General features: G+C 44.6%; 2 protein-coding genes across 4 annotated transcripts; one reads left to right on the forward strand and one right to left on the reverse strand.

The window, feature by feature from the left end:
* The first annotated feature begins 256 nt into the window (after positions 1-256).
* Positions 257-7,876, forward strand: LOC112902916 (tropinone reductase homolog At5g06060-like). Of its 2 annotated transcripts, none has more exons than XM_025972111.1 (5): positions 257-481; positions 592-799; positions 2,136-2,352; positions 2,467-2,573; positions 7,456-7,876. In XM_025972111.1, the coding sequence occupies exons 1-5, from the start codon at positions 312-314 to the stop codon at positions 7,642-7,644; spliced, it is 891 nt and encodes a 296-aa protein (XP_025827896.1). In that variant the 5' UTR covers positions 257-311; the 3' UTR covers positions 7,645-7,876. The 2 variants fall into 2 exon arrangements, with proteins under 2 accessions (XP_025827896.1, XP_025827897.1); XM_025972112.1 differs by lacking the exon at positions 7,456-7,876 and adding an exon at positions 3,235-3,276.
* Positions 7,877-10,501: 2,625 nt separating this feature from the next.
* Positions 10,502-11,946, reverse strand: LOC112903353. Of its 2 annotated transcripts, none has more exons than XR_003230789.1 (3): positions 11,620-11,946; positions 11,111-11,204; positions 10,502-10,784 (listed from the first exon to the last, which is right to left on the reverse strand). XR_003230789.1 is itself a non-coding variant. In XM_025972597.1 (3 exons), the coding sequence occupies exons 1-3, from the start codon at positions 11,855-11,857 to the stop codon at positions 10,777-10,779; spliced, it is 336 nt and encodes a 111-aa protein (XP_025828382.1). In that variant the 5' UTR covers positions 11,858-11,946; the 3' UTR covers positions 10,502-10,776. The 2 variants fall into 2 exon arrangements, 1 of the variants encoding a protein (XP_025828382.1); XM_025972597.1 differs by having other exon boundaries at positions 11,624-11,946.
* Between the last annotated feature and the right edge of the window lie 10,553 nt (positions 11,947-22,499).

The raw sequence follows: 22,499 nt of genomic DNA on the forward strand, positions 1-22,499 counted from the left end.
GGCGGCTTCCTTAACCACCTTTTCAGTGAACACTACCAAGCTAGAATCTCTAATCTGATACGTTGGGATACCATCTACTTGATTTTCCACTTTTATAATTCCACTTTTAAAATTATTGTCTCCCCTTGTTTTATAATTGTACCATCATTTTCGAGCAGCAGGAGATTCTTTTAGGGTGTCTTCTGCCCTCAGCTTCCTGTATATAAACCCCATGCATGGAGAGAATCTCTGAACTGACCGAACACGCAGAGACAGAGAGAGAGAGAGAGAGCGAACACGCGGAGAGAGAGAGAGAGAGAGAGAGAGAGAGAATGTCGGTTGAATCATCAGCTGTTGACACTACTAACCAGCCGGGAGCACGAGCTAGCAATGAGGAGCTAACCGCGACGGATGCTTCACCTCGTGAGAAGGTAAGGCAGCCGGGGAGATGGTCACTCCGTGGCAAGACGGCCCTGGTCACGGGAGGCAGTCGCGGCATCGGGTAAGTGCGTACGACTCTCATCCCATCTCCCTGCCTCGAGGTGTACAGTTGTTTGACAACAGGATTCCTTTGCACGCGTACGTACATGTTGATCAATGGCGTGCTCGCAGGCGTGCGGTGGTGGAGGAGCTGGTGGCGCTGGGAGCGGCCGTGTACACCTGCTCCTTGGAGGAGGAGGAGCTCGGCGAGCGCCTCAAGGAGTGGCAGGCCATGGAGCTCCCCGTTGCAGGCTCCGTCTGCGACGTCTCCGTGCGTGACCAGCGGGAGCACCTCCTCCGCGAGGTCACCGACCACTTCGGCGGCAGGCTCGACATCCTCGTGAGCACAAACTAAACTAATATCTCTCTTAATTTCTATTTTGATCTGTTTCAATCATTAATCTCTTTTTTGGCCTCTGGGGCCCTACACAAGTACACATCCACTCGTGTTACGGCTACTACTTAATTTCTAAACTGTTGGGAAATTCAGTGGCCAAGTAATGTTAAGGGGAACATATGGTACGTTGTGTTCCCTGTCCCCGGAAAATCGTCCCGCATTTAGGAACAATCTCATTCGCACCCTGTTAAACTTTTCTCAAGTAGGGTACCACATTCCACGATCTATGTTCCTCAACCCCATGGAACTTTTGGACACTTAAACATGTTGGTGATGTTTGTTGCTATGTCCGTAATTGCAATAGTGACTTTTTTTTTGCGAGGGAGCAATAGTGATTTAGTGACCACTATATGGCATTAAGGGTACGTTTGGACCGGCCAGGCCAAATATTAGCCGTTGGCCATGGGTAAACGCGCTGTTTGGATGGCGGCCGATACTTGGCTGGCCCGAGCTCTGATGCAGGCACGCAGTTCATTTTTGCTGTCCTTCTCCGCCCAATCTTGGGCGGCCGAATTGTGCGTCAAAATTTGGCTGGGCCACAATTTGGCAGGACAGATAGGGGTGCAGCAACCAAACGCGCTCTAAAGTCATCATGTATTTTAATACGCGCTACTCTCTCTGTCCTATGAAGGGTATAATTCTAGTCATTTTCAGACAGATTAGTTGTAGCATGAAAAGACTCTCATGTCCTTATAAATTGATCACATATGGTTAGTTTTGACATGCAAATTAAATCTGAGCACTTAATTAGGCAGGTAGTTGAGATTCAATCTCTAGAATTGTACTTTTTGCGAGATTTTTCAATGTAGAATTGCACTTTTCATGCGACGGAGGGAATACATCTTTAAAAATGTACCGTTGGCCACATGATAAAACTGTTGATGACACTCGGGAAGCACACAGTCGCTAGCTCGGCGCCTCCTGCCGCCCCTTCTGGGTTCATCTTTAAATATAGATATGAAAGCAGATAATCACACTATCTCCAAAAAAAATAATCACACCTATAATTTTATTAATAAAAATCAATATTTGATTAAAATATTAACTAAGTATCCGGTCCAGCAAACCTGCAGGAATACTTTGGTCCAGAAATTTGACCTATTTTCTTGCCCTTGGTTCACATTCCATCCATGATATGGTTTTCATGCATCTGTCCTTTTGCTGGTTGCGGGCGTTGAAATTACAATATACAGATGCACACACTATATAGTACTGTTTTGCTCACTCAGGTACGAATGTCCTGAATGATTTATATCGACTTTCTTGTTTGCTCTACCAGGTAAACAATGCTGGGACAGCCATAAGGAAATCAGCTATGGAGCATTCTGCAGAGGAATACTCATTTTTGATGGCCACTAATCTTGAATCTGCATATCATTTGTGCCTACTTGCTCATCCTCTTCTGAAAGCATCTGGGTCTGGAAGCATTGTTTTTATATCTTCAATTGCTGGAGTGGTTGGCTTGTTTAGCGGACCTATTTATGGTATGACTAAAGGTACACACCACTATATTTGTTATTCTTTCTGTTTATTTAGCAATAAGCATGTATTGAAGATAAGTTTGTTCTAGACATCTTGCAATATAACCCGTTTTGGATGTTTTATACTAGCTTCACTGAACCAATTAGCAAAGAACTTGGCATGCGAATGGTCGAAGGACAACATAAGAACTAACTCTGTTGCTCCAGGGTACATCTCGACTTCACTTACAGACCGAGTAAGAAATTTCTTATTGATCATATTACTTTATATTTTTGGACTTTGTCAATCTGTTAGAGAATGTTCTATGGTTCATTATCCTAATGCATTGTAGTCCGCTGTAACACTTTCATGCTTAGCTGGGAGATTTATTTGAGCTGCATACAGAAAATTATATCAATTTTGATTCAATGTATTATTGTTCCCCCTTCAGAACATTGTGCCATATGTTTGAATATATTAAAATCGTTGATATTGAAGTGCAATAAGTACATTGTGCAAACTTTCTTTGTGATGTTATTACTGTATAAGAGTGTCTAAACAGATATAAGTTTGTTGCAATACCAAATCCATATTTTAACATCCGGATTTCTTTACTTTATTGTATGCTTAATTATTTGTTGCATGTGATTTTCTTAAAGCAATGTTTGCTGGATCCACCAAGAATTTTGTTTTTATGTCTCAAAGATGCTTTTAGCTAACTCCTAAATCCCAAAGTGGAAAGGTATGCTTGACAAAATGCCACTATAATGTCAAACAGTTCGAACCTATGTACCTCTTTCCATGTAAAGTTTGTATTCCACTGCCTTTTTTTTCAATAAGGCAAAATTATTTAATTCAAGTTTTTTACATGGAGTTGATATAAACTCGGTGAACATTCCCAACCTTTGCATTACTAGGATGTACATGTGGCAGCACCAACCTGAATTATACCGGCTCAAGTACGCGAGTCCACTTCCGAGGGCTCCAACGTGCTTCAAACGGTATAATCCCTTGGCCTGTCGGGTAACGTCCCGATAAACCACCGATACACAGGATCAAATAAGGTTACCTCACACGAAGGTGAGTCCAGAGATACAATCACCATCACATTTTACATCACAGAGGAAATTACGTTACAAGGGTTTCCAAAAGAGGTACGAAGATTTAAATTCAGAGAAAAGATTACAAGCTGTTAAAACTATGGTTTTTAGCAGCGGAAAACATATGCGATGATTTCAACTCGTCGTTAAGACGGATGTCATGCTAAGCCCGAGCACGACATCGCTCGATATCACCAGTGCTGGCCGGGGACGGATTCCATTCCACGGACCAACCTTCTGAAAGAACACAGGGCCAGGGCAAGGGAAGAGTAGGGTCTTCCAGACATTACCTGCAAAACATATAACTGGCAAGGCTGAGTATACTAATACTCAGCAAGGCTTACCCGGAATTGGGTATACTTAGCCCATAACTAGACTCATGAAGGCTTATAATAGCTCTGGATTTAGTATCAGCTGAAAAGCAACTAAGAGTAGATCCTTATTTTCAATTTTTAGCTTTCAAGTTCTATGTGATTATCCATTCTAGATAAGCACCTATAACTAAGCAAGCAAGGTAGAGCTCTTAATCTCAACCATCAGTATTACTCATCGTATAGTTGCTCTTGTTACTCTGTGTGATAAAGGGATTAAGTAGTCTCAATCATCGTGAGAGGCGGACGATTCTGAATCGAATTTAACCTTGCAAGGTAAACCTAACACACACGCTTGGAACACCACAGGGTCATTCCGAAGCAACCGTTTACCTTTCATTCCGACTCGTGGATCAGAGCCACCACAAGCGACTGCAGGAACATACGCACACCCAATGTGTGCAGGACATACGTCTGTAGCGCGACTACAAAACCCGTATTCCTGGTTGCCCTTGCAACACGTATTTCCCCAGTCGAACATAAGTAACCAGAAGAAGCAAAACGAGTGGTGGGAGGTATGTCCACTCCTCGGGCCGATTGGTTACTAGGCTTACCGCTTACCATATTTCGCGGTATGTGGTTAGTACTTTCAAATGCTTAACCCCGATCGGCACACACCGCGACCTTATCAATTTCAACAACACAGACGGGGTATCACCTCAACCATGATACCGCACAAAACTCCCGTCCGGCATCCTTATAGTGATAACAATAATGTAAACATTACAACTCCTATGTCGCGCGAGTGACAGGAAATCACCCGACTTCTACCGATCCTATTAGCATAGCAGCTAGTCGGACTCAAGTGCTAGTATTCATCACATTGGTTCCTAGGGAAATGCAACTAGGGTTTCAAGCAATTCTTAAGAACTTGATGCATAGAATACGTAAATAGATTTAGATTGCAGTATAATTAAAATAGTGGGTTATGTCCGGGGCTTGCCTTTACTGGTAGGGCTGGGGTTAGTCAAGTTAATAACGTCCGAACTTTGGTTCGGGCCTTCAGAGGATTCCTTGACGAAGTTCTTGGGGTCTTCAGAACAACCTTCTTCTGGTTCCGGGATCTGTAGGAGTTTCCACGGCTCGATCCACGATCAGCTCGTAAGCACCGTCGGCAAAAGCAATCGGATCTATATGATATGCAAGAATATAAAATTAAAGAATGTATAGTCTTCTTACTTCATTTTACGATAAACTGCAATCCAGAAGGTTAACACTCAAGAACTCACGATACAAGAGGGAAACCTAAGCCTTGAATCCTAAACATTCAACTCATGACTAATCATGACTATCGCATTGATTTAATTGAAAACCAGAATTAAAATACTCAATTCAAATTAAATTCAAATTTGAATGTGAAGCTTGGACAATTATGGTTATAAAGTTTTGAAAAATTTAAACACAGATCAAACGCATACTTAACAGATTCTAACTAAAAGATCTAATTAGATAAGCTTTACCGAATAGATTGGATTTAGCTAATTCTACTATAAAACAAATTGAATTGATCAACTTAAAAGAATTTAAATTACAAAACAAATTTAGGTTTGAAAATTCCATATCAATTCATGCTTAATCCATAGGGATTGCATACCAAAAATCAAGATCAACACAGTTACCATGCAGGAGATATGGATATTACACTTTCTTATCTTAGATTTAATATAGATTCAAAACTATTTAGTTTCATATCAAACTAATTTAATAGAAGTTGTAGAGCTTAAAATCTAGTTTCTAACAAAACTGATTTTGCAATTTTTAGAATTTTCTACTATTTTCTATCGATTTTACAAGTCAGCAGCATCACTTCACATGAAATAACAAGCACCTTTACACACAGGTCCTCGAACTCTACTGTTCCTATGGGTCTAGACTTCGCAGAAAACCCCCTGAGCTTGCCTTAATTGCTGCACGAGGTCCCTTATCTGCAAACAAAACAGAGAGGCGCTTGGGGTCGATTCCATGGGGGAAAAGAAAATCCCGTACAGGGGAAAGAGCGCAGGGAGGCGCCTCACCAGATGGTCGCCGGGGGGGGGGGGGTCGAGCAGCACACCAGGAGCCCATTTTGGGGGTCACCAGGTGAGCAGGAGGGCCAAAGGAAGGTCCTCGGCGGTGGGGAGGTGGAGCTCGGTGGAGCAGACTGCTCCGGCCGGGGAGGGCAAGGCGGCGGTGCGGTTCTGTCCTGGGGAAGGGCAGGGGCGGTGCAGGGACCCGGAGGCGAGGGTTGGAGCGGCCTGAATCGGAGGGGCGGCGCACAACAGGGAGGAGGAAGAAAATGGCAGGCGGCTGTGCGGATGAAGGTGCACGGGAAAAGAAAGGAGGCAGGAACCGTGCAGGAGGACCGGGGAAGAAAAGGAACGGCTGCAGCACCAACGACGAGCGGTGCCCAGGGGCAGGACGTGGAAGGGGAGGTGCACGGGAGGGAGATGGCGTGGGGAGACCGGCCATGTAACAGCTCGGGCGACAATGGCAGACACGTAGGGGCGCGAGGAAAGGCCACGGTGGCAGGCTAGGGCAAGGAGCAGGGCTAGAGCGGCGCCTAGGAGTGAGGGGGAGCGAGGGGGGGCTGCACTGCCGGCTTGAATTCCAAGGAATTGCGGCGGCGGCGCAGGAGCAGTAAAAACAGGGGAAGCAGCCAGAGGAAGAAGAAAGGTTGGGGACGACTGGACCAAATTGTGATTTTCCAAAATTTCAGGGACCCGTATGTAAACCAGCGATAACTTTTAAGCTAGGGCTCAAAAGGAAAAGTGTTCAAAATGAAAGTTGTAAACCTTTTCAAGCTCTACAACTTTGTTATAGGGTTTGAATTCAAAAACTCATAGTATGCAACTTTATTTTGAAATTTTGGACTAACTTTAAGTTTTATAAAGATTTTGTCCTTGTTACATATTTTACACACAACTTAGGCCTAAGTGCAAGTTTTCAGAGCTGTCATGATTACTTGCATTCTTATAATTTGGCCCCTAGTAACTTTTGAAAATTACTTTTGTAACTCATGCATTTTGCACAAAAGGACTCATGTTTTTATAAAATTACACATAGGGTCTTACTTCTACAAATACATCCAACCTTGTACAAATCAACACATGCATTACATTTCATACCTAACGTGACACAATTTTGACACCTAGGGTGTCACAGTACACAACCTATAAAGAAAGAGAAAAAGCAATGAACCGATCGAGATGCTAATGACCGACTGTCAATCCGTAGACTGGATTGCCACCCATATGCCTTAGTAAAATATTCCTTGACCACATGAGCCAACTGTTATGATGCTACTGCAACAACCAAGTCCTGTAAAGCTAGCTTTTTAGTATAATTCATGAAATGGAGCCAATGAATAACTGAGGAGATAACCTGCAAAAGGAAAGGGTTAAGTTTTTTTCAGAAACAAAATAATTCCTGCAAAACTATAACGACCAACAAGTAGTAGCCGCTCCTAGCAGGACTAGCGATTTTATTTGTTTGTTGCCTAAGTTTGCTTCTTGGTTGTTAATGATTTAGTTCAGCCACGCATGGAATTAAGATGCTGTGTTTTCCACGAAATGTCTATGCTGGGTGCTTCTAGCTTGTAGCTTATCTGCACATACTCCTGCTGCTGATGTAAGATTGATATTTGATCGACAAAAGTGCCCAACTCTCATATTAATGTTCCTTTGTGTAGATTTTCTCGGATAAGGAACTGAAGGATAATATTGTGAGGCGAACCCCAATTAGGCGTGTTGGAGAACCGGAGGACATATCCTCCATGGTTGCTTTTCTTTGTATGCCTGGTTCGTCTTACATTACTGGCCAAACGATCCTTGTTGATGGAGGTATGACGATTAATGGGTTCTATCCGAAATACGACTAGTTGCCTGAAGCTCATATGTCCCATGCTGTCACGGAAACGGCAACAGCAGGTGATGGTGCTCTTGAATGTCAGACTGCGGACTGCCCTTGCAATCGCATAGCTAGCCTTTACCCGATTGTATCATGAGAACCAGAATTTGTATTCCGTATGATCTACTTTTCAATTCTAAATTTGAACAAGAGACTGCTCCTATTTTTTATTCTTGCAAATAGTTGAATTTTGTGTGGTGACAGATACCGTGGAGTAATACTCCTATTATTTTTTATTCTTGTGGAGGTGCATTTTTGTAATATGTTCTCGAAATCCATACCATTTGTAATACTCCTATAATTGGTCAACAAACCAAAAATATCATTTATTTTTGAGCTTATTGGTGACTTCGTGATTAATAATTTCTAGCTAGATGTGGGCTTCACTGGATCTTGATATATAGAGGTATCTTTTCCAATCTGGCTTCTTCAAGAGCATCAGTTAACCCTTGCTTCGCAAGGACAATCATCCACACCCATTCTCCCCTGTTGAAAATTCCTTTCCTGCTGAAAGTGCAAGGCATGCAATTTTCGTACATACTAGAACGTTTAGCGCGCTTTGCGTGCTCTATCATGTTTCAGATATACAATTCATACGGATCAGATAATTATAATGGATATATAAAAATATATTAATAAAAAGAAATAAAGAAAAGCAGAAAGCACCATTTTTCGAAAGAGAGCATGTTTGCATCTGTAAACATGCAATCACTTTCGTAAAAAAAATTGAAAGAATTTGATCGACATCTTATTAAAGATCTGACCATATCAAACTGTTTCTTAAATTAGTCACGTTCAATAACCCATGATACAAAGGAAAAAATGATCATTTAGTTAGCAAATCATAGCACGCCAATCATTTAAGATTGATCTGCATTTCTATCATTTGCGTCAGATCTATTTGAGATTATATTCAACTTCTGATTCCGCGGCGTCTTGGTGGCGGAATCGCCGCAGCAGTGGCGTCGCGGCCGGCGGCGGCATTGCGGTTGGCGCGATGGTTCGCAGAGTCTATCGGGTCTGTGCAGCGGTGTGTCGGCAACACCGTAGTGGCATGGCCCATGGCGGCTTTTTTGGGTGTATGCCAACGTCGCCGTGGCGGCGTTGTTTGCTGCCACCTTGTGGAGGTGCACCAGCACCACTATGGTGGTGCTTGAGGTGCCAGTCGTCTCTTTACATTCTGGTGACGATACGGGAAAACGCATCCCTCCTTGGGATAGCGTCGACGGCGCTATTGGCGTCATGTCCTTCCTGAAGGCGACGTCGGGCATCTCTAGCACGTACTTTGGCCCCATCATGTTCTTCCTCAAGGCGACATCAGGCATTTTCCAGCGTGGTAGTTTCGGCTTTTGTCGCTTAGCTGTGCCAAGGCGTCTCTTCCCTTTCTCTCTTTTCTATTGTTCTTAAAAAAGTGAAAATACAAAAAAGAAGGTATCAAGTGGTGGCGGCGATGGTTTGGGTACTGCAGGGTTGGCGCTCGGGTGAAAACCGGCTAGTATGGTTGAGTCTGAGTTGTGTGGAGTGTTGGTATGTGGCTTATGTCGATGTCCCAATCCGGCTGGCCAGAGTTGTTGCGGATCGTATCGATATCCCAATCCGACCAATAGCTGAGTTGAGTTCAGCATGCGTTGATATCACAATCCAACTTGCTCGTGTTTTTTCTTCTATTTGTTATATTGCCTAGTCTGGGCTTAATTTTTTTAATATAATCAGCAGCTCTCCTGCCTGGTTGGTTTAAAAAAATGGAATGTGCTCCCAGATAGTATGGTGACTCAGCTCATTTTGATCATTTGATGGATACGTAGCAGCACGCCTCTTCTTTGTTACCAAGAATGCAGTCATGAACTCCTGCATTGACTCTCGGGATGGAGTCATGTAGCGTACCATGCTTCATGTAGTGTAACGTGCTTGTTTCTTGCTTCATCAAGTTTTTGGTTCTTGCTTCATCAAGTTTTTGGAACACGCCCGGAAATCGTTTATGAGAGACATCACAAGCTTCACGGTGCCTAGTTTGCATTGCAGCCAGAAAGAAAGAACAGACTCTGCTGCCCTGGTACCAATCAGACAGACCGTGTACCTGCAAACAAAACAGAGGCATGCAAAACAAATCAGGGTGCACTCCTATCTGTAGGGAGTGGGATTCAAGCTACAGAGAGCGTGTGACCCAACCCGAAGGGTTAATGCATGCACTCCTGCAGTTAGGAATATGATTGTAGTCTGCTTTAAGGGAGCAACTAATTTACTGATTGGTGCACAGTACTACAGAACATGGATATAGTAACACCAACTTGTGTTACTATAGGTCAATAGAAGTGTTACTGCCTCTCCTAGTAACACATCTTTTGTGTTACTATTTCCAATGTTACTATAGTCTGATCTATTAGAACACAAGATATATATTCTTTTACATCCCAAAAAGTGTTACTATTTTGTAACACAATTATTTATCTACTGGATCATTTATTTACATCCCAAAAAGTGTTACTATTTTGTAACACAATTATTTATCCACTGGATCATTTATCAAGTGTTACAATAATTGTCTATGTAACACACTTTTTTAGCTCTAGTAACACTTCCACCTTGTGGTAGAGCATATAATTTGGAACAAAGGAACATATGATCCGTAACACATATCTTACCTATTGTAACACATTCAGAATTTAAAATAAATATTTATTCACACATGCATGCAGCATATAATGTTGACATGAAATTCAGAGTAAACATAAAATATTGCACCAACTAAATATTTCAAAAACCATAGGGCCTTGCATTGATTGTAGGAACGTTTCAATTGTAGTACTTGTTCACATCACGTGATAGTCTACATATAACCATATGATTTTAAAGAACAAATGTACATAGAAGTGAACAGTACAAGTTTACACTACAGGAAAGAAAAATGTAAATGTAAATATCTAGCATTGTTGAGCTTCATTGCTTCTGTATCCATTCGTGTACGCATCAATATAAGAAGGCTGAAGGTTCAATTGCTTCTTGCTCTAAGCTGAAGGTTAGTTCTGCAGCATGCCTGAATCAGAAGGCTGAAAATTGGATTTGGAATGGTTGTGCTGCAATGCTTATGTCTCCACAATTGCCTTCATCTACCTGCAGGCAATACAGGCACCAGCAATAAACAATTGATCAGGGAAGCATCTTGAAAAAAAATAGTATAGCTATTCAGCTAATTCTGAGTTCATAGGATTCAGCTAGTTGGCCAATGTCCAAATATCTAGAAGAAAGAAATATGCCATAGCATGGCCCTTTTTTTAAGTGAGTTTGCACTTTATTTCGGTAGATTGATTAACAAGGAGATTCAACTGAAAGACAACAGTTATACTCTAATTAATTACTAGGTGACAAAAGTAGCCTCTTAGATGTAACAAAAACAACATTGCAAGCAATAGCAACAACCAGATTCTCTCTGTGCTCACCTGACGAATGTGCAATGCAGCGCTGCAGGACGCAGCAATCGTGGCATTGCATTCCAATGCCGAGACAATGAACAGAAGCAGCATCAAAGATTGCCTGAAGATTGTATATTGTCAGATATCAGTTAAATCACAAACCATGCTTATTTGTACAGTTTGACAACCAAAATACATGGCAAATTTCAGATAAGTGGAAGTGGTCCATGACAAACTGTTTGCCATTAGTTGCTATTGCAATGATTGCCAATCTCATAACTGCATAACTTCTCTGAATCGAGTTTTGCATCTAAAATTTGTACGAAACAATTCCTCCAAAAGATATATAATTTAGAACTAAAGCACAGATTTTCTCTGAACTCCAGAACGAACAATGGTACCGATCTGAGCTAAACAAGTTTAAAGCATCAAGTGACAAGATTCAGCAGAATGCTTGTTCTATGAACATAGAGTTCAACGGGGACATACATCAATCCTGAAGAATGAAGTTGAGAAGAGAAATTGCTAAAACATACCTACACTTGTCCCCTTGCAGCCACGATATGCAAGATGGTCGATCCCTGCGCACGGGGAGGCATCGGCGGTCGGCACGTCAGGGAGGCGTTGGGCGCGGTAGGAGCCGCGGCATCGGCGGGGAGGGTGGGCGGGCGCGACGGATCCGTGGCGGCGGCGGCGACGCACGCGGGCGGGCGGGCGCGGCGGGGGACGGAAAGCGGCAGGCACCGCGACGGCAGGAGTGATGGGCGGCGACATCGTGAGGCGCAGGAAGCGGCGGCGGCGATAGGAGGTGGAAGTGTCGCGATTCGTGATCTCAAAGGCAGACGGCGTGGAGGCCGGAGCACCCGAAGCCATGAGGCAACAGCGGTTTTTGTTTGACTAGGTTGTGGACTTGCATGTATAGATGTCCATTCGGGCCGTCCGGCCCCGGCACGGGCCCGGCATGGCCCGATCAACTTCATAGTGGGCTAGGCCCGGCACTACTCTCCACCATGCCGTGCTGTGCTGGCCCACGGGCTGCATCGATGGCCCAAGCCCGAGCTCACGGGCATGTTTCGTGCCGAGCCCATCCGTAAAGCACGAGCACAAGTAGCGGGCCAGGCTAGCCCACAACCCGCCAAGTCATCCACCACTGCCTCAACTTCAAATTTCACAACCATTCTCATTTCACAAACATTCAACAGCCATTCAGAAATTATAAAGTCGTATTCTCACATTTCACAAGTCACAAGTCACAACCAAACATCACAAATCACAACAGGCACAAGAGGCAAAATAAGCAAAAGATCACCACTTCAAAAGAAATTATAGATCTATTTTAACACAGATCAAGTGTTGGCTGCCTCATTAAAAACCTTTCTAGGTAAAACTCACCCTTGTGAGAAACACTAGGAAGGAAAAAGGAGTACAGCCCAGATTTATAATTCAAGTTTAGATATTCATTACATATTTATATCACATAATTATAAGAATAGAACACAAATGCAAAAGATAGCTCCTAGCTCCAGACTCCACACATGCACTTGCACTCTTACATCTTGCTCGCCAAAAGAATTGCCGCCATCACTTCTTCCCTGGACAGACGGCGCAGACCCAGTGGTGGAGACAGGCCTAGCAAACAAAGAGTCAACCATCATCAAATATTGATCAACAAAATATGATTTTTGTTGATAGTAGGGCAGTAGGCCAAGTACTTACTGAGTATCACCAGGTTGCCCATCTCCATCCTCCAGAAGCTTGTTGGCTGCATCCTCCAGCTCTTGCATCTCCTTCTCGACCTCATGTTGTGCCCTTACATCTCCTAACTCTCAATCTTTGATGCAGGTCAACATCTCCACCGAATGAGGCAGCAACCGTCGGCGCGCTCCTCGATCACCCTGCCAGTTAGACTAAAGCAAGACTCCGAAGAATAAGTCGAAACTGGAACTCTCGACCTGGGAAATTCACAGCAGGAAAGATTGGCGCCGATCAGCGAAAGCAAACCCTTCAGTACATCACGTTTAGCCTATGGCAAGTATGGACAGAATGAGATATGTAAGCTTGTGCTCATGCCACCAATTTAGAATGTTGAAGTCATCATCAAAATAACTAAAAAGATAACTTAGAAACAGCTGCTATAACAAGAGCAAATGTAGATGCAGTACCAGTTGAAGAACCAGCCCCAATGGAAGTACCAGGAGCCCCAAATATCTTACCCCATGCTGTTTTTTTCTTACCAGGAGATCCTCCTACTTGAGAGTGCCTCTGAGACCTAACAGCACGAAACCTGTTTTCATATTTGTTATAAAGTTTATATAACTCAGTTCTTACTTCAGACTCACTGAAGTAACTTGAATAATCAGTACCAATAGTCTAAAAAAGTAGCTGGAGAACATTATGAAAACCTCTCATCTCGGCTTTAGGATCCAAATTAAATGCAAAGAATTCATCTTGGCTTTAGGATCCAAAATAAATGCAAAGAATACAACAGAGGTATATTCTGCCAGTACTTGAGGAACTTCAGTTTCATAGGAGTAACAATGTTCATGAGGAATGGATCAGTCTCTTGGGCATGTAAATGACCAGCAATGTCAAAAATATGATGCAACATCAAAGGACTGGTTGGATAGTAAACACCAGATAAAGCAACAGTTGATTCATAAAATATTTCAAGAAATTCCATAATCTTCTCAGCAACAACCCAATGACCATCACTGAGTAGTGGCTCACCATTAACCAAACCATAATTAGCACCAATAAAGATAGAGAAGGTATATCTGTATGGTACAAGGTGCTTGAGCATGAGATAAGTACAATTCCATCTCACATCCATATCCAAACCAAATTTACGAGGTTGAACCCCCTTAACAATGCAAAAGTTATAAAATTCAGCAATGCGTTGGTTGGAAGAGTTCAAATAAGAAATTGCAGTTCTAAAAGCCTCAAGATAAGACTTGATCCTTTTCAAACCAGACTTGACAATGAGGTTTATAATGTGACATGCACAGCGTTGGTGCAAGAGACCACGCAATTCTTTGTCTTTGTCTTTGTCAAGTGGTTCAGGGTCAGGACCAAGGTAACCAATAAATTTAGGAATGAGTTTAACCATGGTAGAAGCATTTGAAGAAGCATTGTCAAGTGTGACGGAAAAAACTTTATCCTTCAAACCAAACTCAGTAACAATAGATTCAACACGTTCAGCAATGTTAACACTAGTATGGGAGACATCAATGAGCCTAAGACCAATGATTCTCTTCTCTAACTCCCAATCAGTAGAAACAAAATGAATAACAACACTAAGATAGTCTTTCTTAGCATTGCCAGACCAAATATCAGATGTAATGTAAATAGACGAAACAGATTTCAAGCATTCAATTAGAGAATGTCGACGCTCAAGGAAATAGTTTTCTAGATCTCTAGTTGTGGTTTGCCTAGAGACTTTAGCAAAACGAAGATTGTGAGCACGCTGAATGTACTCCTCAAATGCATCTTCGAAACCAAAACCGAGAGGCAAATCAAGTCTAGCAATTAAACGACACAACTCTCTACGAGCAACATCAGGCTTATACTCCCATGTATGGATAGAACCATCACTATTGTATTGTAAATGAGACTGAACTAGAACATCATGCTTAGTTTTAGCAACACATACCTTCTGGTGCTAGAGCAAATGCCCAGTACTAGCAGAAGAACGCCCAGAAAGAACATGAGAACAATGACGGCACTTAGCAGCAACTCTCACCTTCTTGTCAGTTGGCAAAATCTCAAAGATCTCCTCGAAGTCGTTCCAGGCACCAGACCTCACACGCTTCCCCTGAATGCTAGTGCCAATATTGATAGATGGCATGGAGGAAGGCATCATCGACTGCCCAGGAGTCCCAGCACCTGCACCTCCAGCAACACCAGCATCATCACCGCCATCAACATTGATCGGAGCAGCACTGCTACTGAACAATGCCTCGCCGCCGGATGCCAGGTCATCCTCGTCGTCACCGGGGAGCCCACAGGTCCTGAGGTCCTTGTTGATGGTGTACTCTTCCATGTCGTCCATCACGATGACCACCTGCTGCAGCCGGCCTCCGCGGCTCCGTTCCTCAACGACGCGCGGCCCCGTGCAGCATCAGCACGAGACCTGCAGGCAAGAATCAAGAAGGGGAAAGGTAGTCAAGACTCAAGGTTCAAGAACACGAACTCGAGATCTAGGTCTAGGGATTAGGGTTAGGGTTAGCCTGTTACCTGTGCAGCTGGAGCTCGGAGTAGAGAGAGACGTGACGGCCGATGACGAGATGTGGTGCGGGCATGCGGTGGACTAGACTAGGGGAGGAGGAGAGGAAGGGGACAGAGGAAGGCGAGGCGGCGAGGAGATGAGGCAGCGAGGCCTACATGTACTTCTACTCACCGGAGATGAGGGGGAATCGGAGGCGAGTCACCGGCGGCGGAGAAGGCAAGGTCTTGCGAAGGAGAGAGGCGAGGAGGTGAGGAGGCGGGGATTGGGATTAGGGTTTGGGGCCAGAGGAGGAGAGGAAGAGGATAGAGGAAGGCGAGGCGATGAGGAGATGAGGCGCCGAGGCCTACATGTACATCTACTCATCAGAGATGAGAGGGAACTAGAGGCGAGTCACCGGTGGCGGAGAAGGCAAGGTCACGCGGAGGAGGAGGAGGAGAGAGGCGAGGAGGTGAGGAGGCGCCAAGGTGGGGATTGGGATTAGGGTTCGGGGGGGGGGGGGGCGGACCGGGAGGGGGATTGGGGGAGGTTATGCGGTGGACCATTGGGCTAGGCCGCTCGCTAGTCGCTCCCGACCATTGGCCCGTTGGGGAGGGTAGCAGGCCGCCAGCGGGCTGGTCTATATTCTCCATACCAGGCCGGGCCGCCCGGCGTGCTGGGGTGGCGGCCCATGCCCGGCACTATCTAACGGGCCGTGCCAGCGCGGGCACTACGAAGGCCGGGCCAGGCCGGGTTCGGACCGGGTCAAAAATTCGTGCTTTCGGGCGGGCTGCCGGGCTGCGGGCTTTTCTGGACATCTATAGTTGCATGCGTAATATACCTAGTTTTATGCCAAATAAATTTTGTAATCCCCGCTCTTTTTTATGACACCCTTCCTTCAATCGGTGACCCGATAAATTTTATAGATACATATTTGGATTAAATTAGCATAATTTTATAGATACATATTTGGATCAAATTAGCATGACGTTGTAGGAAACATTACAAGATAAATCCAAGAGAAGAGAAATCATGCACATTGGATCAAATTTTTAAGAAAAAGAAATATGGCATTCATCAAGGTGTGATCGTAGAAGATAGGTTTCCGCAATCTAGCATTACCAAAATGTACCCACTTGTGCATAGTTTAATAGAAAAGAGAGATAGCTTCATCATAAGGCTGGACAAAAAACTCGTGTCTCGCTAGCTCGCTCGGCTCGTCCTGTCAGGAAATGTTAGTGAGCCGAGCCAAGTATTTAGTTCAGTTCATTAACGAGGCAACTCGAGCTGTCTCGCAAGCCAAATGAGCCGAAGGGTTGCATCCCAACATCGTGGCCTAGATAGAATTCGGTCATGTAATCAGCCCAATTCCACTGCCATATAAAACTTGTCTCTCAATCCCTAGCTCTCTAACTCTCAGTCTGTCTCTCCCAATCTCCTAGCCCCCTCCTATTCCCTCCCCTCAATTTCCCATACCAACACACGGGAGCACGGTCACAAGCCGCACCCGTCCGACCATCTCCCGACCTCGCGACCTCCCCTCCCTTGCAACCGTCTCTCCCCATGTCCCGTGCCTGGCCGGCAGCAGCATCGCTGTGACACCTGAGGATGGGAGCCAGACTTAGTGCATTGCGTGTAGGATGTACTCTTGTGTGTTGTTTAAGGACAAGATTTTAGGGTGTTTTCTGTAATTTTAGAAAAATATAGGGCTTAATGTGCAAAATGGGTGTGAGGGAGGATAATTTTGAAATATAGGAAGGGCTGTTTTGCAAATGATGCTTTTACTTTTAAACCAATGTAAAAAGTGAAAACAAATCAGGGAGTTGTTTGAAATGTAAAATTTAAAAAGGTTTTAAAAGAAATTTGACTAGTTGTATGGTTTTTAAAATAACTTTGAATCTTCAACTCTCATGAAGTCGAACCCTAAAGAAAAGTTGTAGAACTTTTTATTCTCTACACTTTTTGTTTTGGGAGTATTTTCATTCGAGCTCTGGTTTGAAAGTTACTCAGGCTTTGCAGTGGAGTCCCTGGGTTTTTCAGTATTTGCAACTAGGTCCTCGTCATCCACCTCCAGCTGCTCTGCTCTGCTCTGCCCGAGAGCTGCTGCCGCCGCCGCTTAACTTCGGCGAGCTGCCCCGGCCGCCACCTGCCCCCGCGCCGCTTGCTAGTGCCACCTCCACCTCCAGTGCACCTGTCCCGCCACTTGTCAGGCCCTGGTGGCCACTTCCCGAGCCGCCACGCCGCTCCCCTGCTCTCCCCGGCCGCCACGACGTCGCCGGCGTCCAGCTCCTGCTCGCCGCCCTCCAAAGCCTCCCCAAGTGCATAAGTAGCTCCGTGGCCTCCTGCTCGAGTTCTTTTACCACCTCCCCGAGCCCAACTCCACCCCGGCTTCCTTCTCCCGCGCCTCGCCGCCGTCCACCATTGCGCCGCCGTTCGGCCTCGCCGTCGGCAGCCTCCTCCAGAGCCTCCCACGCTCGACCCTGACCTCCAAAAGCACCACCTCATCCTCCTGAAGCTCATCGTGCCGGCCATTTTCCAATTCCCCCACCGGAGACGCCTGCCCACGAGCACACCGCCGCTCCTCCGCCGCCGCAGCTCGGTCCCATCGCCGTCCCACTGCTCCGCCGCCCCCTAACCCCTGCCAAGTGGAGCAACAGCACCACATCAACCTCACGAAGCTCTCCAGGCACTCCTCGACTACTCCCCGGTCCTCCAACCACCGGAACGCCGCCGCCTAGCTTCCAGCCGCCGCCGCCTCTGTCCACCGTCGCGCCGCCGTTACACCTCCTCTCTGGCCCAACTCCGGTCACCCCTGAGTCCCTTGTAAGCCCTTGAGCATTTCCCCTCCCTTTCCCCTCACCACCGGCGAGCTATCTCGCCGGAATCGCTCGCCGTTGATCTGTCCCCGAGAGGAAAACCGGCCAGGGACCTGATTGCTTAGTTTCAAAACTTTCCAGGGGTCTCTTTGTGAAGAATCAGTGCCTTTTTCATTTTCCCTTCCAGCCAGTTTTAAAAATTCATAGGAAGGTGTAGAAAAATCCAAAAATGGCAAAACCAGTTCTGTTGTGTTCATAAAAATAAGATCTACAACTTTGGTTACTAAAGTGTAGTTTGAAATCAGTTAGTTTTGCAGTTATTTAAATGTTTTCAAAAAGGGATTTTTTGTTTATAACTTATGTGATTTAAGTTTATTTCCTGCAATTCTTGGTCATTAGTTAGTTTAAGTAGTGTTAGTTCTGTAGGAATTGTCCAAGACCAGTACAAGTTTGTAAATTAAGTAATTTCAGGATTGGATAAAATAAGTTCAAAACAACTAAGATTTGAGTATAATAAATGCTAAATATGTTTAAACCTATGTTTAGGAATAATTTGCCTTAGTTTGTGATACTTGTTAAAGGACAAATACTTAGTTGTTTGATGAGCTTGTCATTTGTTGTGATGTTGGGTGTATGTTGATTTGTTAAAATACAACTTTATCGTGAAGGAAAGATCTAATATATTTGGCACTAAAAATCAATCCTTGCATATCATGTAGACTCGCCGACACTCGAAGACGGAGACTACGAGTTGATCTTGGAACCCGAACCCGGGCTATCTGAAGACTCCGTCCAAGTTACTGAAGAAGTGACTGAAGCCCCGAACCAACGTTCGGAAGTTTTTAACTCGTCTAACCCTAGCTTCGCTTCCGAAGGCAAGCCCCGGTGCACATCCCAATATTTTCAAGCTATTACAAATTCAGTATTATGTTATATATTTTGCATTACGTCTAAGAGTTGAGATGAAACCCTAGTTGCATGCTATCGTAGGAAACCAATGTGTTATACCCAAGTCCTTATCGCTTAGGTGCCCTGCTAAATAGGACCGGTAAAAGTCGAGTGATTTCCTGTCACTCGCGCGATATAGGAGTTGCTTGTTTAAAATTCTGCAGCCACTATAAGGATGACGGACAGGGTCATGTGTTGTATCATGACCTGGAACTTTACCCTGTCTATTTTGATAAAAGCTTTAAGGTCGAAATGTGTGGTAGTAGTGGCTAAGCGTTTGAAAGTACTAGCCACGTGCCGTGAAATATGGTAAGCGGTAAGCCTAGTAACCGATCGGCCCGGCAAGTGGACATACCTCCCACCACTCGTATTTTGGTTTTTCTTGTTACTCGATTCGACGTGTGGGAATACGTGTTGCAAGGGCAACCAGGAGTACGGGTTTGTAGTCGCGCTACAGCCGTACGTCCTGCACACATTGGGTGGGCGTATGGTCCTGCAGTCGCTTGTGGTGGCCCTGTTCCACGACCCGGAATGAAAGGCAAACGGTTGCTTCGGAATGATCGTTGGATGTTCCAAGCGTGTGTGTTAGGTTTACCTTGCAAGGTTGAAATTCGGTTCGGATCGTCCGCCTCTCACGAGTATTGAGATTGCTTATCCCTTTTACCACATTGAGTAAAAAGTGGAACTAATGATGGATAATCTTGGTGGATGATAATCACTACCTTGCTTGCTTAGTGTAGGTGCTAATCTAGAATAAATACTCAACTAGAAGATGAAAGCTAAAACTTGAAAGTAGTTCGTACTCTTTGTTGCTTTTCACCTGAAAAATAAACCCAGAACCTTACCACACCTTCATGAGTCTAGTTAAGGGCTTAAGTATACCCAAACCCGGGTAAGTCTTGCTGAGTATTAGTATACTCAGTCTTGCTAAAACTGCTTTCAGGTATGCTGGTTGAGAATCAGGTTGATAGTGCGTCCTGCCCCTTTGCTGTTCCGCCTGGTTGGTCCGTGGAATGGGATCCGTCCCCGGCCAGCATTGACCCCTCGGAGTGACACCATCGACTGGGCTACGCATGGTGCTGCTGATGGCGACGTTGTTAGTCGCGTTGTCTTTTTGCTATAACTTTGGTCAACTAGTGTTTATCCGTTGTTTTTAAATAACCCTTTGTTTATTTTGCTCCAGACAGAGCTGGAGAAAAAGTGGTTTGTAATAATACTGCTTACTCTGTAATAAAGCTTGCGTTGTTATGTACCTGGAATTCTTCTTGTATAAGTATAACCTACTCCGATCCTGTGTAACCGTGGTTGTATCGGGCGGTGACCCGACAGACCCATGGGTTGTTCCGTTTGAAGTGCATTTGAGATCATCGGATCTTTGTAAATGATGATTAATGCACTTGAACCGGAATAATTCAGACGGTTCTGCCACAGCTGGTATCAGAGCTGTAGGTTTACCTACACTCTATATAGGATACAGGAGAAATCCAGGGATAATACAATGCTTAAAAATGATTTCAGAATAAAATTTGGTATAACAAAGGAATTTACAAAAAAAAGGCGTTGGATTCGCTAAGGCTGTATGTTTAGTTCGTAGAGCCCTAAGGGTTAGGTTGGGGAAACTACCAGGTGACTACTAGTTATTATACTAGGTTTCTAACTTCCAGCACTACTTTCTGCAAAAACTTAAATTCATGTACAACCCAACCTTATATTCTATAACAACATCTTAGATCGTAAGGTAAGAAGGTAAGGATCCTCAGCCAACTGAGGGAGCTTGGCCTTCCCGTTGGTGATGCGAACCGAACGCTGTTTCTCAAGCAGTGGCCTACTTGAGATGCTGCCAATGTACCAACTTCGGTTGACTACATTGGGAGTATATGGTTCGGCGCAGGGTATGGCAATCGCTGTTCATACCCCCGCATTTTGCGGTACCCCCGTGAATACGTTATTCAATAACGTATGTTAACGTTGTCTGTACGGCGGTAATTGTACAGATGCTGTTTCTATAGTGAACAGTAATGTTTGGGGACGCTTTCATGACGTGCTGGCATGAAAGGTTCATTATTCTACTGTGGTTTTCTGCAGGTACACTAACCACGAGTAATAGGTATGCAAATAGGAAGAACGACTAGTTATATAGGGAGAGACGTATGATTATATCACCAAAATTAACCTCGTAAGTCCAAAGCTTCTTTGGCAATTGTGTGTTGATGAGGTCGAGTAGAACCGTGCATGCATTATAAACCTATTTTAAATGTCTTGTCTGAGTGCTTGACTAAGGACTGTTGAAGAGTGATTTATCCCAGATACAAACTTGTCACAATCCTTCAGACAGTCATCGGGTTTAGTACCTTTCCATTATTTATCTATCTTCGAAATCTAGAATGTTCTTTTGATTTCCAGTCATTACTGTTATCCAAATCAGCTATCACGGTACAGCTATCTTGAGAGTCTTCTGCAAAATAGTTGCATTCCAGCAGTTCAATCATTTCATTAGATTCTTGTTCTATGTTGCTGTACCTTGTATCTCACCAATTGAAATCCTGCTTCAGATGGCTGAGACTCCGAATATTCGTTGGGATCGCGAAGGACACGCTCATACCAATGCTTTGCATTGGGAGGGTTTTCCCCGTCTCTTGTGGGTGTCACTTCAGATTTTCGGCTATGACGCACCCCCACGTTACGACGGATATGAGTTTGTTGAAGCGGGTGTTCCTCGGTGTAGGGTGAAGATGACCATTCCGCAGCATCCCTCTCGCTATTTATGGCAACCTGTCACAATTTGCACCATTGGTCACCGTCTTGTGGATACCTTTGAGTCTACAACACTTGAAGCTATTCACATTTTTTGTGACAAGCACCCCGAGGAAGTGGCAGCCTACCCGATCGGATTGTTCCCAGCCACAGACTCTCGTGACCCTGAGTGGACCTTCAGGATCTCTTGCTGCAGTCATCTATTGGGAGATCTGTCTCTTGAGACACTGCAGACTCTTATTCGGTTCATGAACGTGCAGCATCATTATCAGCTACTGCAACGTAGGGGCATGAACCAGTTGTCCACCTTAGCTCAAGCTCACCATGGAACTATCACCCAGCAGCTTGATGAGCTGAATGAGCTTCACACTATTCAGAATGCTCAGGTCGATCTGTTGGCCCAGCGTGATGTGATCATCAACAACCTGGAGAACCAGATCCAAGAGAGGGAGACGGTTATTACCCAGCGCAATACCATTATTGAGTTCCTCCAGGATCAAGTTCAAGATCTCACTATTGAGCTTGATGATGCTGTCAACCATATCAACGAATTTCATGAGCAGCCTGTACCACCTGTAGTGCCAGAAGAAAATGAGAGTGAGGAAGAAGAAGAAGATCCAGAGGAAATAGAAGGAGAGTCAAGTCTTGACTCCGAGCACGGTGATCCCGCCCCAAATCCCCAATCTAATCACTCATC

Source organism: Panicum hallii, chromosome 8 (assembly GCF_002211085.1).
Source record: "Panicum hallii strain FIL2 chromosome 8, PHallii_v3.1, whole genome shotgun sequence".
Taxonomy (NCBI): domain Eukaryota; kingdom Viridiplantae; phylum Streptophyta; class Magnoliopsida; order Poales; family Poaceae; genus Panicum; species Panicum hallii.